This window comes from Gossypium arboreum, chromosome 5, assembly GCF_025698485.1.
Source record: "Gossypium arboreum isolate Shixiya-1 chromosome 5, ASM2569848v2, whole genome shotgun sequence".
Lineage (NCBI taxonomy): Eukaryota > Viridiplantae > Streptophyta > Magnoliopsida > Malvales > Malvaceae > Gossypium > Gossypium arboreum.
The window spans coordinates 84,482,807-84,498,566 of NC_069074.1; the positions used below are offsets into that span (position 1 = coordinate 84,482,807).

General features: G+C 33.3%; 1 protein-coding gene and 1 long non-coding RNA gene across 2 annotated transcripts; both read right to left on the minus strand.

The window, feature by feature from the left end:
• Positions 1-2,430: 2,430 nt before the first annotated feature.
• Positions 2,431-4,195, minus strand: LOC108451425 (disease resistance protein At4g27190-like). Its single transcript, XM_017749117.1, has 4 exons — positions 4,121-4,195; positions 3,560-4,015; positions 3,302-3,478; positions 2,431-3,174 (listed from the first exon to the last, which is right to left on the minus strand). Exons 1-4 carry the CDS (start codon positions 4,193-4,195, stop codon positions 2,431-2,433), a joined length of 1,452 nt encoding a protein of 483 aa, XP_017604606.1.
• A 9,333-nt stretch (positions 4,196-13,528) lies between these two features.
• Positions 13,529-15,234, minus strand: LOC128293035 (uncharacterized). Its single transcript, XR_008283057.1, has 3 exons — positions 15,203-15,234; positions 14,489-14,676; positions 13,529-13,695 (listed from the first exon to the last, which is right to left on the minus strand). It is a non-coding gene; the product is annotated as an uncharacterized LOC128293035 (long non-coding RNA).
• Positions 15,235-15,760: the final 526 nt, after the last annotated feature.

A 15,760-nucleotide genomic window follows, 5' to 3' on the forward strand; every position in this document is an offset into this window, starting at 1 on the left:
TAAAATGTGTCAATTGAGAACAATTGTACACTTTTAACTTCTGCAAAGACGATTGTGTGACTATAATGTCGTTCAAATCACTTCCTTTCAATTGAGGCAAACCAATCAACGAAACCTATAATGAAAAGCATAATCAAATTTCCCAATCTTTGACCATAGGACAATAAGGAAAACAGATGTCAAGTTCTTGCAATGAGATACATATACTTCCCTTAGACTTTCGAGTAGACATTTGTATGCCACTTGTGGATCTTGGATTATATCTTCCAATTGCGAGCAACTCTTCATCTTCAAAGTATGTAATTGCCCAAGGCTATTAGCAGCTGACAGTGGGAAAAGATACTTTAAATTATTGCATTTTTCAACTTCTATTTCCCTTAAACTTTGGAGGCTTATGTATGGCACTTGTGACCCTTGAATTATGCCTTCCAAGCTCCAGCAACTCTTTATCTTCAAAGTATGCAATTGCCCAAGGCTATTAGCAACAGATAGTGGGAAGAGATACTTTAAATTACTGGATTTTTCAAATTCTATTTCTCTTAAACTTTGGAGGCTTATGTATGGCACTTGTGAGTCTTGGATTATGCCTTCCAAGCTCCAGCAACTCTTTATCTTCAAAGTATGCAATTGCCTAAGGCTATTAGCAACAGACAGTGGGAAGAGATACTTTAAATTATCGCATTTTTTAACTTCTATTTCCCTTAAACTTTGGAGGCTTATGTATGGCACTTGTGAGTCTTGGATTATGCCTTTCAAGCTCCGGCAACTCTTTATCTTCAAAGTATGCAATTGTCCAAGGCTATTAGCAACAGACAGTGGGAACTTCTATTTCCCTTAAACTTTGGAGGCTTATGTATGGCACTTGTGAGTCTTGGATTATGCCTTCCAAACTCCGACAACTCTTTATCTTCAAAGTATGCAATTGCTCAAGGCTATTAGCAACTGGAAAGATATATTTCAAATTATTGCATCTCTCTATTTCAACAATCTTCAGACTTTGGAGGCTTAAATGACGGCTGGGCCCTTCTTGTTCTATGCTCCTCAATTCAGCAATTGGGAATAACACTTGCCTCTTATCACAATTTGAAACAATAACCTCTTCAAGCTTTTGTAAAAAAACCTTGCGGCTGGGGAACATTGCACATCTCTTCCAAATCAAACATATTACTTAATTATAACGTTCTCAAATAAGAGAATACAGTGATTTGCACCTGTTATTGCTTTGATGCATTGATTAGGCATTTCATAGAGTCGCACCAATCAAGATCTAGAGAAGTCAACTTACTAAATCCCAAGTCCAAGCTCGGAATAAGGTTTGGGTGACCCTCCACATCATTCAATTGAAGAGATTCTACATCTTCAAATAGTTGCTTGCATGCATCTACAGAGTTATTGATTCTCAAAGATCTTGAGATTGGATAAGTTTTCCCCTTTTGGTACCACATTTCTCTTTCTATGCCAATGCAAAAATCAAAGCTCCATAATCTACGAAACACAAAGCCAACTGGAAGATGTATAGAAGAAATATCCAATTATATTACAACAAACTTTTGCAATAAATCCAACTCCGACAGGCTGGAATAGCTTTCTCTTTAAGTTGTGTTCTCGGTCGCCCATTTTAATGAACTACACCCATGCAAGTATAGTTATTCTAAATTGGACAATCTTCGTATTAAATTAGGAGCGATTCTTTGTAGTTCATAGCAATGCGATAAATCCAACAGCCTTAGATTTTCCAAATCACCAGCTTCAGTCGGCAATTCAGTGATATCATATCGACTTAAGGAGAGAATATGAAGTGTCTTTAGCTTCCCAAGCATTGAGATGTCAGAGAGTTCACAATCAATCAAACACAAAGTTCGAATGTCCATATTAAACTTTGTTGAAGTTAGCTCCCATGCAACACATGCAGCAACAAAGGTGGATATGCAGCTCATGCAGATAAGAGTTGATCACAAAGCATAAGTTATCCGGTTAAAATATGAGTTAACCAGATGAAGAACCATGCTACTGTTTCAGTTTTCATGGTTTAGTTTGTTTAGTCCATATTTTGTGTTCTAGTTCATTTTGAACTTAGTTTAGTTTATGTTTGATGTAATTTGATGGTGATGGAGCTGATCACCAGCTTTGTTTATGTTTGCAAGTAAAATCACCTAGTCCCTATGTAACTAGTGGAGTTAGGTAATGTTTAGGTGACGAATTTATTGTTTTTGACTAGCCAATGTCTGGTATATGTAATGACTTTAAGCCTACGTTTCTTTTGAACGAAATCATCAGATTTTCCTTCCATATACTTCATTTTTCTTTGCTTGCTAAATTCTGTTTCTATTCCTGCTTGAAGCTCAAAGCTTGAATTTCAAACATTTTTTTTCTTTATTCTTCATCCGGGTACATTACATTGCTGTCAAAGTCCAGATTGAAGTTCTTACTTCATCCGGATAAAGTGTGTCTAACACCAACAAACTTAAACACATCTAGAGATATCAATTGATCTTCCAAAGCACAAACTTGTAATGCTTTCACACTCTCAAAGAATTCGCTTGAAATTTCAAGCGAAGTTTCCATGAAATAATCACCAACAAGTAAAAGAACTTTGAGATTTGGGAAAACCACTCCTTTAGGAAGTTCATCCATTTGATCAGTTTCGAAGGAGATTGTTGTGTAATGCTTGAAACTTTCATCCATTGGTAGTGTTCCAACAGTCCCAAAAGAAATCTCCTTTCTTGAAGATGCCATCCACAAAGCAAATTGGCGAACCACATCATGCATTTTGACATGCCTTTCTCCGCAATCTAGCAACAAACTGGAGTTCTTGAGGATCTCAAACGATGCAAGAACTTCGCTTCTAACGTCTTTAATTGAGTCGATGCCTTTATACAACTCTAGTCCCCATGCATATCTTACTAAGTCCTCCACATAAATCTCATAATCTTCGGGAAATAAAGAGCACAAGAAGAAACATGTCTTGGTCTCCTTATACTTCATGTAATCGAAGCTTGCCTCAAGACATTTATAGGCATTTCTTTCATTAACATCTTCTATTTCAGTCAATCTACGACCCTCGAGTCTCCGATATGCTGCTTGCCACTCATGATAACTTTTACCTTTCAAGGCACTTCCCAGCGGAACTATAGCTATAGGCAAACCTCTCGCATTTTTTGACAATTTGATTTGCTAGGATTTTAATAGAATCATCGGAAAAGTCATCTAGACCTGCTTTCTTTTCAAACAGAGTCCAAGCTTCACCATCATCCAAACAGTCAAGTTGTACCACTTGTCGACAATCCATAGCTTGACATACTTGTTGATGGCGTGTTGTTAAAAGAAATTTACAGCCTTTATGATCATCGCCTATTGGAGTTCCTATTTCCTTCTTTAAGTTGATAGGTTCCCAAATATCATCAAGGATGACAGGAATCCTCTGTTCGTTCTTCAGCCTTGACCATAATTCTTGCTCAGATCTTCTTCGTTGTTCACTCTTCATATCAAAGCCAATGTATTGAATTTAATCTTGAATTCTCTCAAAACATGGCTTTTGAGACACAGTAGTAATCATAACTTTATCAAACAAATTCAGTTTTTGAGCTTGACTTCCAACTTCATGAACCAGGGTGGTCTTGCCCACCCCTCCCATCCCCCACAACCCAATCATGTTGATATTCTCATCTTTTAAGGCTTCAATGATTTGACAGAAGGCAGTCTCTGAAGATTTCGAAAACACAAATTCCTTAGAACATAGGAAGTCTATAGTGGGAAGGGCAGTAGGAGCACGATAACCAACTGGTCCAAGTTGACGAAATTTGTCCAAAAGCTCAGAGATATCCTGGATTTTCTCCATTGCTTTCTTGCTTAATTGATATCTCCAACTCCAATTAGGACACCAGTTGAGACACCTCTTATTCAGTTGGATTTCCTCCTCTAGAGCTCGCATATCCGACAGTGTTTCGTCTGCCCTTGATTGCAAGTTCTGTACATCATTTTCAATTAGTAGAAGCTGACTTTTAGCATCCTCAATCTTATGAAGTAGACGATTTCGTGCATCTGCAAGTTCACGCTTTTTCTCTCAGAGCTTTTCAACATTGTCATGAAAGCGATGGACATAATCAAGTTGACGTCCTACCGGCTTCACCACACAGTCCACAACCAGTGTTCCAACGGTATTAGAAAGAGCAGCCTCACAAAATCCGCAGCCCATGCTTGACAAACTCAAATTGAAGAATATGATGATCCAAGTTCAAACACTGTAGTGAATCATAAGTAATTACCATTAAAAAAAATAAAGAATCAAAAAGTGTTTTGAAGATAAAGACACTACTTCTTATACATACAAGGAAGTTTCAACTTAGTCCAGCTGAAAACACAACACAAAACGCGAATATTATGAGAAACTTAATAAACAAATAAAATCATATACGAGTGTAATGTCATAAAATTAAATAAAAAAGACAGTTAATTACTTATAAAAATAATAATTCAAAATATTTTTACCCTCAAAAGGTTCTTACTTCAAAATCTATATAAGTAAGTAAAACTGGATACAAAAAAGCAAGGAACTTGAAGAAAGGGGAAAAAAACAAAGTAGAAATTGAAGTTTATCTGCCTGAAAATTCAACCGCTCGGAAAATTTTACTATTTCAGTATGACCCTTGAATTTCCATAGTGCTCCGCCACTTAAAACTGAGTTTTCTTGTAGCCAAAGGATTTGTGTTATGAGATTACTGCAATATTGGGATCTAAATTGTTGAAGTTGGTACTAGTTGGTTTGCAAAAAAGACCAACAAGGCATGTTAGACGACTTACAAAAAGGTCGGTCTTTGGGTCATCTTTTTACTCTGCTTTCCACATTGTCCTAACGAAGACTTAAACTATGACCATTTGAAAAGAGTTAATTCCATCAAGCATCCCTAAACTATGATCATCATTTTAAATTGATTCTGAAACTTCAAATTATTCTAAATACATCCTCAAATTATCGATGTTATATCATTCAGTCATTTTGTTATTACAATCGTTAAATGACGTATTAAATCTTATGTAGTTAAATGTAAATTGAAAATTTTAAAGAAATAGAATAATGTTCCTTAACTTTTAACATTAAAAAATTAAGTAAAACTAAAATTTAAAAAAAATGAACAATAATGTTTCCGTAAAAACTTCAAAACTTAAAACTAAGGTTTTTAAAACATCTACTTTTACAATATTCATTCTTTTAATTTTCATTTTAAATTATGTCACATTAGATGTAATATGTCAGTCAATGATTAATCTAGGTAAAACGACCTCTCTAGTACCTCTCAATTTTGATATCGAGCAAATTAGTCCCTTTAAAAAATCGAATCGATTTAGAAAGTGAGCAACTAAAGCATTCTATAAATTTGATCATGATTTAACAAATTTAACCCGCAATATTTGTAAATGTATAAATGTTGAGACTAAATTTGTTGGTCTTTTTACAATTAAGACCAAACTAACAAAATATGTAAACACCAATGACTAAATTTGTTATTATACCAATCAAAATTATGCATAATTGATGAAAGACATTAACAGTGTGATTAATTGTCCTTAGTTACTCACTTTCAAAATTGACAATGATTAAATTGCTCCAATTTCTTTTTAGAGATAGACTAATTTGTTCAAATTCAAAATTGTAAAGGGATTAAATTACTCCAATTTTTTCTAAAGAGACTAATTTACTCAAATTCATAATTGAGAGAGATTGGAAGAAAAATTTACCATTAAATTACTAATTTTGGTAATAGAAGAACATAATTGATATAACCTCGTTAATTTAAAAATATAACAAAAATGATTTAAAGCTAATCATCAATTTAGAAAGAGAGATATTAGGATTATTTGGTACAAGTAACTCGTTCCAAAATAACAAATCTATGATTTTCCATGAAGTTTTGGTGATTGCTTTAGTGGATTTGGTTCATTTGAAGAGGTGTTTCAATTATTTGCATGATTTTCACTACATTTAAAATATTTTTTTCTTAATTTTCATTTGTTTTTAGAAAGGTTAAAATTTCCATTCCTCGAAATTAACAATAAATAAGATCAAAATTTCATAGTTTATACAAAGTGAGTTCAAATTTTCATTCCTCGAAATTAATCCTAAACCCTATAAACACAAATGTAAATAGATTTACCTCACTTGGGAACTTCAAAATCAAACTACACTTAGTGTTGAGAAGATTCTTACTACTTCAAATCAATCAAAGGGATTTGAAGGTTGGGTTTTTTCTTTTTCTTTTTCTGAGTAAAAGTAAGTAAAACTTAATACAAAAGAAAGGAACTTGAAGAAAGGGAAATAATAATAATAATAATAATAATAATAATAATAATAATAATAATAATAATAATAATAATAATAATAAAGAACAACATAGAAATCAAGGTTGAACTAAAATAAGGAGAAACTTTTAGAAAGAAATGGAAGTTGATCTGCCTGGAAGATTCAACCACTTGGAAAGCATAAACTCTAACACAATTGGGTTTTCTTGGTTTAGTAGCCAAAGGATTTCTGTTATGAGATTAGTCCAGTAGTGTATCTAAAATCTGAGTATTTGTTTTTCTCAATCGTATTTTAGTGGATTTGGACTAAATTATCCAAAAATGCCGAAAAGCAAAATTAATAGAATAGGCAGTCTTTTGTAAGAATTATGGGAGTAAGCAAATTTTACAAAAACACTCTCAGCTATAAGCGTTTTTGGCTAATTTGCAGAAAAACTCTTCCAGTTGGAAGTGTTTTCAATGTGTTGCCAGAAAAACACTTCCAGCTGAAAGCACTTTCTACCAAATCAACTAAAACGCTTCTAGCTAGAAGCGTTTTCCCCCGACAATAACTCCAATGACTAATTTCTCCAACAACTATTTAATTACCATTGGACCCCACCCCTACTGTCCCATTTTATTTCCTATATAACCCCTCCCCATTTCATTTTTCTTCCAATTCAATCTCAACTCTCTCTCACATTCTCAAATCTCTCTCAAATTTCTCTAAATTCCTTCTTAAATTCCCACTCAAAATTTATTTCTCTCTCAACTTTATTATTTTATTAAAATTATCTTAACATTTTCATAAATTATTTTTTCCATTAATTATTCGGCGTTTTTCGAAATTAGCAATGACAAAATATGTAATTCGTTTTGATGACAACCACATTTTCGTCAACCAATTGCAAATGGTAAGTGTTAAATATGACACCTATTTTCAGTCAAATTTGAAAAATAATCTTTCAGTTAAACTCTGTTTACTTGTTTCAATCAAACACTGATTAGTTTAGATTATTTTATTATTATTTGACCTATGAATTTAGCCTATAAATAGCCTCTTTTACAAGCTTAGAAAAAACACCCATTAGAGATTAGAACTTATAACACATTTAGAGAATTTTGTGTTTACGTTTTGTGGGTTTTTTGTTTTCGAGTTTTCGGGGTTTAGTTTTTATCTTCATCTTTTGTACTCTTTGTTCTTTTGCCATTATAGTAAAATTATCTTTGTCTGTGGTTTTTTATCCTCTTTGGAGGGGTTTTTCCACGTTAAATTTGTGTGTTCAATTTCTTAATTTTTCTGCTATTTTTTCTTATTCGTTCCTTAATTGGGTCGATCCTAACAAGTGATATCAGAGCTAGTTTAATTTTCATAGATCAGGCCGTTTAGAGATGGCAGAAACAAGGTTTGAAATTGAGAAGTTCGATGGTGAGACAAATTTCAATCTGTGGCAAGTTCAAATAATGGCAATTCTAGTTCAACCAGGCTTGAAAAAGGTTGTTACCGAGAAAAAGCCTGAGAATCTAAATAAAACAGAATGGGAAGAGCTTGATGAAAAGGCTTTGTCTGCAATCCAGTTGTGCCTCGCGAATACAGTATTGCAGGAGGTATTGATAGAGAAAACATCATCCGCCTTATGGAAAATGTTAGGAACTCTTTATGTGACTAAGTATCTGGCTAACCGTTTAGTGTTGAAACAACGTCTATTTACGTTTCGCGTGAATGAATGTGAGCTTCTTAGAGATCGCATCAGTCAATTCATTACTCTTTTAAATGATTTAAAGAACGTTGAGGTTCATATTGATAATGAAGATCAAGCTATGCTATTATTGTGCTCTTTACCCCCTTCATACAAGTCTTTTAATGAGACCCTAATTTATGACAGAGACAAGCTCTCGTTTGAAGATGTAAAGGGTCATTTGTTGAGTAGAGACAAACTAGACAATGAGCTTCATTTGGATAGCAAGGCAGATAGGCAAGCTTCCGTTTTGATATCATCAAAGAAACGAGACAAAAGGTGTTACTATTGTAAAAAGTTAGGTCACGTCAAAGCAGATTGTTATAAATTATGAAATAAAAGAACTGCTGAGAGTAACGAGGAAGATGTAGCTGGTGCTAATTTGGCTGATGAAAACGGTGATGATTTCTTGTTAGTGTCAATAAGCGATAACTCTAAGCTCACGTCCGAGTGGGTCCTAGATTCGGGATGTTCATTCCACATGTATCCCAATAGAGAATGGTTCTCCAGATATAGTTCGGTTGAAAGTGGAGTTGTGCGCATAGGAAACGATTCATCTAGTAAGGTAATTGGTATTGGTACTGTTAAAATTAGGATACATGATGGGACGATTATGACACTCTCAGATGTCAGGTATGTACCTGATTTACGAAAGAATCTCATCTCATTAAGTATTTTAGACATGAAAGGATGCAGAATCAACATCAAATCAAGCGACATTATAGTATCTCGTGGAGCTCTCATTTTGTTAAAGGATAAAAGAACCGGCAGTCTTCATATTATGAAAGGTTCTACCGTGACCGGTGAAATTGGATGTCCCTCGTCCATTACGGAGTTGAAGTCAACTCGTTTGGAGCGGAGGCAACTTGGTCATAGGAGGGAAAAAGGTATGACCGTTTCATTGAAAAGAGGTGTAGCGACGTAAAATTTTTACCTTGGTCGCTAATTGTGGCGATTAATTGAAAACTTTGAAAATCGAGGTTCGATTTTATTGTGAAAAGGGAGTCGCCACCGATCCTTTTTCTTAGGTGTGATCGGATATCTAATAAAACTTATTCTTGGGTAAAAAGAAGGCCGAGTTTAGGTCCACATCAAAATCCAGAGATAAACAGGGTTCGGAAGTCGGTTACGCGCGGGGAAAGTATTAGCACCCCGCGACGCCCAAAATTGGTATCTTTTTAAACACACGTTGTCTTAATTTTCAAAAATACGAGTTCAATTTAAAGTTTAATCGTGATCTAATTAAAATACGAGAATTTTAAGACTTTTCGATTGCTCAGAAGGTTATCCCGTTTTTAACACGAGCCAATCGTGATCCACCCAACATAGCAATGAAATCACAAGCTTAATGTTAAAATCGGTATATTGCCTTATTATTATTATTATTATTTTTAAGAACATAAAAAAAATGAAGGTTAAAGAAAAATAACATTGATGTTGAAATAAAATATGAATTCACATACTAAATTGAGGCAAATAATGATAAAAGGTTAAGAATATGTGAAACAAATAATAAATAAAACATAAACAATACGTGTGTGTGATAATGTTATAATAATGCATATAGTATTTAACATGATAATAATAATAATGCGAATACGAGATAATAGTAAACGTATATATAAAACTTATATTACTAGATTTGGACGAAATATAGATATGATGATAATAATATAATAAACGTGGTTAATGATGGTGGCATATAAATATACATTAATAGGCAAAATAAAAACGTAATATGTACGTGATAATATAATAAGAGAACAGTGTTTATAAAATATCTGTATATATATATGTAAATAATAACAATAATATTAGAAATATATAATAACAGTGAAAATAATAAGTAAAATATAAGAAATATATACGATAAAATATTAAAATATATACGTAATATATATTGAAAGTATTAAAATATATATATAGTATGGCATCAAGATGTATACATACACTGAAGCAAATAATAAGTATGTCAATAATATTAAAAACAATGACAATGTATGCAATTTAAACATGATGATAATATTAAACACGGAGTAACAAAATAATGAATATATATGGACATGTGATAATAGTAAGTAAGACGACAAAAACATAATATTAGAAATACTAATAATGCTATATATATATATATATATATATATATATATAACTTAAAATGTGTACATAATAATAGGGATGAAAAGTATATACATAATAGCGTTGAAAATATATACTTAAGATAGTTATTGAAAATACATACATGAGACAATAACTGTATGAATAATATTATATCAAAAGACATACGTAATATACAAAGAATATATATATATTTATATATATATGATATGATATTAAAATGTATGTACATAATGTAGTATCGAAATGAATATAAAAAGATGTAACTGATAGAATGAATAAAATAAGAAACCATATATGATACATAAAAAGAAAATAATATATATACACAACATATAAAAATATAATATTAGAAGTATATATACATACGTAATCTACAAGAATATATATACATAATAATATAAGAAATAGATACATAATATGTAAATATTATAATTAATAATAATGTTTTTAAAAAACCTACTAATGATGAATATAGACATATACTAAAGATATATACATACGCATGTAACAAAACATATACTAATATTAACAATGATAATAACAATATAAATAATAATAAGTATAATATTAAAATAATGAGAAAAAAGTAAAAAAAGGGGATGAATTTGAATTAAAACTGAAACTTCTGGGGCGAATTCATGAAGCGAAACAAAAGAATAGGCCTTATTTGAACGCGGGTGAGACATAGGGGGACCAAAAGAGCAATTTTTCCGTGCCTTTGAAACGCAGCGTACCGGGATAGATCAAATCGCAAGACACGATTAATTCCAGGGCCAAACTAAGAATTTAAAAACACTTGATTGCAGAAGTCAGAAAAAGCGGAAGGGCCAAACACGCAAATTGCCCTTCTGCTTTCAAAAACAAGTGGATCCTCTCGGTTCGGGTCGGGTCCTTCCGACCCGGGGCCAAAACGACGTCATTTTTCGTTTAACAGGGGGGTCCAAAACGGTGCGTTTTGGCCCCCTATATAAGTTAAAAATTTTATTTTATTTTTTTCATTTCAGTCGACTGCTTAAAAAAAAAAGGAGAGTGGGCTCTCTCCTTTCCCCGGATGAGCCCAGAATCCGGCCACCGGAGATCCGACAACCACCCTAACTCCACCGCCTCCGGCCACCGTGCACGGTGGCCAGAAAAGTGTAAAATCTCCAAATTTTTTTATTTTTTATTGTTTATTTTTTATGATATATATTTGAAACGAAAAAAAGGAAGAATAGAAGAGGTAAAAAGATTCGGAGTAAAAAATACCTTCGCTCCGTTTTTGATTTTTTTGATGTTTTTGTTCACTATTTGGTGTTTGATCTATGCTTTGATATCACCGTTTTGTGTTTAATCTTTTGTTCTTTCTTCTATTCGTTTAGTGCCGAGAAAGAAAAAAAAAGAGAGAGCCTTTACACTGTTTCTGAATCGGCTTATATAGCCTCTTGTACAAACTGTTTTCTTCTCTTTTTTTTTTATTCTGTCTTGTCTTCTTTACTGTTTGCAGGTGTGAAGGGCGGTGGACTTGACTAGTAGCGGTGGTGGCAGACTTTGGCAGAGCAAGTGGGGAGTCAGAGGCGGCTAGCCTAGTGCAAGTGAGGCTTAGGGTTCCTAGGTTTTTTATTTTTTTCTATTTTGGGTTTGGTATTGTTTGGGCTAATTTAGGTGTATTGGGTTTGTAATAGGTGTGGGCTAGAGGTTATTTGGGTTGCTGATTTGGGTTGGTAAATGGGCTATTCGGTTAAGGGTTGTAATAGGCTAATTTGTGTATGGAAATGGGTGTAGTTGGGTAATTGGGCTTTGTAATGGGAGTTGGTTTGGGGTTGGTTATTTTGTGTATATGGGGTCAAAATTGGCCTACAACAAGAGGTTTTCTTTTGGATGCAGGTTTTGAAAAGTTAGGGCACCGTGTTCGTGAAAATCAAACCCGAGTTAGTTTTGATTTAACAGTGTACAAGTTGAAGGCTAGAAGTCTTCCAGTTTCTAAGTACAAATTCGACTCAGTTAATTCCCTGAATAGTTCAAGATAGGCTCGTGGCAGGCTTTAGCAAAGATGGCGTTGTGGAAATATGAGTCAAGGTGGAGATTTGTTAAATATGACTTCTATTTTCAGTCAAATTTGAAAAATAATCTTTCAGTTAAATTCTTTTTACTTGTTTCAATCAAATACTGATTAGTTTAGATTATTTTATTATTATTTGACCTATGAATTTAGACTATAAATAGGCTCTTTTACAACCTTAGAAAAAACACCCATTAGAGATTAGAACTCATAACACATTTAGAGAATTTTATGTTTACGTTTTGTGGGTTCTTTGTTTTCGGGGTTTAATTTTTATCTCCATCTTTTGTATTTTTTGTTCTTTTGCCATTATAGAAAAATTATCTTTGCCTGTGGTTTTTTATCCTCTTTGGAGGGGTTTTTCCACTCTAAATTTGTGTGTTCAATTTCTCAATTTTTTCTCTATTTTTTTCTTGTTCGTTGCTTAATTGGGTTGGTCCTAACAGTAAGAATATTTTTTTATTATATTTCAATGTTGTTTAATTTTACTATTTTCTTATTATATTTGAATTTAATATTTTGTATATATTTTTACCTAAATAGGAAGAATATCAAATTTTGGAGACAAATATTCGTAATCTATCCGCTCCTCCATCACCCTTGATCAAACCCTACTTGAGCGATGTTAGTTTTCGCACGTGGCCCTTGTGGGTAAGGGGTGTAAGTTGGACCCGACACTCGTAAACGGGTTGGTGGAAAGGTGGAGATCAGAGACGCACACATTCCATTTTCTATGCGGCATGTGTACTATCACTTCGGAGGACATGCACCTATAGCTTAGGTTACCGGTGGATGGAGTACTGGAAGTGACTGTGTCTGTTCAAGTAGCCGATTGGAGAGATGTATGTGTGGAACTTTTAAGGAGGGTTCCAGAGACAATTTTTGAAGCCCCGATAGATATGAGTTGGTTAAGAAGAAATTTTGGTGGGCTTGATAAGGATTTAACTAAAGTCTAATAAAAGAACAACACGCTTGGGTTGTAACACCCCAAAAACCGGCCTAGAAGTTATGACTAGATACTGAGGGATTACATCAACTCATTCAATGCTTCGGTTCAAATCAAACTCAATGCATGTTTCGAAAACATAAAATTTTGGCAAAACATCCAAATATAGTTAGAAAAGCCGAGTTCGAAAACACTTATTTAAATCCCATAATTCACATTCAAAATCATGCATTTTGAAAGTACTAACGTGAGTAGATCATTTCCAGTATTAAAATGATCATTCTTTACAAACCATATATTTTATTTTCAAAAAATATTTAAATGATTACTTAACCATGTAGCGGAAAATTTTCAAAGTTTGTTTTAGTTTGAAAACTGAAAACTAACTTCTTAGCTCGTGTGATTTGCAGTTTAATGCTCAAAAATATTAAATGTCGATGAATAAAACAAAAACCAAAACTAGGACCAAAAACATATTATAGTCCAAAAATAATTAAATCATAAACCCACAAATATTTTATCTAGTAACCAATCCAAGCTCTCGCACGTCGTCCGGTCCTAAGTCAGAAGTTAACCTGAAACATATTAAACAAACAAATGAGCTAGGAGCCCAATGTCTGTTTCAACCCACAAGCATACTTTTTATTTAACAAGCACATACATAAATGTGATCACAAAATTTTACTTTAATGTATCAATAACATATCAGAATTTTGTATTACCAGAAACATATATATTTCAGATCATAATATCATATAACTGGAACATATTTCGGTCTAGAATATCATAATTTCATATACAAATATATCATACCAAAATGTCTTGTTTTCAGAAGTACATATGTCATACCAGACCAGAACAAATGTAGACACAAATCCTACCTTCATCTGCTACACACCAACTCCGTTGAACCAATCACACCAATTAGGACTTTAAGAGTCCATCCATCCAAATCACACCAGATCGTGGTGGTATGTCACTCATAATAGTGCAGCTTAGTTGCCAAAAATATGTCGTGGTTTAACTACCGAAAATGCAGTAATGCTACTAGAAAACACTTCCTCCAACAAATCAGAACCACCCCAATGCATATGCTAAATCACGTTGACATACATACATATCACATAGGTTGTATGCACGCATACATAAATAGATATTATAAGGAACATAACTTACACAAAATTTATATAGATCATAGCATATCATATTACATGGTCGAATCGGATAGCTTATCAGAATAGATAACAAATTATGTATAACACACATGGTTTACAAAATAGTCATGCTTAACTCACGTACCTACTTATAATAGATAATATCGCATTATTATATTTATCAGAATTTATTTAACATACTTCCTACACTTACCCATGTTTGTTATACTGAAATTTACGTTTTCTAGGCCTACATAATCCCTTCGGACCCAAATTATGAGTCCTTTAGTCGATCCCTAATTGGCCCAAAAGACCCACGAGGCCCAAAAAGCTAGCCCGTGTGGTCCACATGGTCTATCCACACGATCTGCATGATCTCACACGGTAGTGTGGCAATACGGCCTGCATGACAAACCACATGGTTTGTAAAAAAACACATGGTCTATGCCCCACACGGGCTACAAAATCACACACTGTTGTATGTCCCTCACAGCCTACCACATGGCCATGAGTCATTGTGTAGTTTCAAAAAACAACTTTATTTTATATATTTTCCAAATTTTTGATGAGTTTTTCAAGTTAGATCACACGCCTGATTGTTGATTTTGATGTAGATTTATGAAATAACACACCAGAACCTAAAATCAATATTCCAAATGTATCAAATTAGCAACAAAATGCAACACTAAATCAAGATTGACTCACTAACATAACATTAAATCTCCTACCACAAAGAAAACAACAATAACAATATCTAAGTCGTCGAAGGAATGCCCAACACCTCTCATTCTTCTCGTAAAAACGCATCGAACTCATTAAGCACACAAAATACACATTAATACCACACTACTAAAGCTCCGAAACCCCAAACGCCCAATAAAATAATTTCAATACATGGCTGGAAAAAATGAGGATGAAGCAACCTTACCCTTAATGACTAAAACTGATAGCACAAAGGATGAATGATACACAAATTACAAAAGAAAAAAAAAAGAAGAGAGAAAAAAAAGCATGAAAAATTGGAAAACCAACCATAAAGAAAGAAACTAACGAGAAGTGAAGGGGAAGGGAGAGAGTGAGGGGATGGTATAATGAAGAGAAATTTTGGGAGAAAATCTCTCATCACTACCTTTAAAACTACCCACTAACTTCTATCATATCCACACAAGCTTTTTTGCAAAGTATAACAAATAATATTTTTTTCCACTTTACATACGTAAGGATTTGAACATAAGAGCAAAGGGTAAGCTAATTCCTTACCATCGAACTAGCAGGTTCATTCTTGTCAATAGATGCACTCAAATATTTCTTAAACCAAATACCAAAAACTAGGGATTTTATTTTCAAAAATAGAAGCAAAAGGATTCGAACCTAAAACCTTCCTCACACAAGTACAACCCTTAACCACTTAACTAGAACAAATTACTTAGCATAATTTCAAAATCTTAATTGAAAAAATCACAATATGACCCCTCTAGGTTTCACT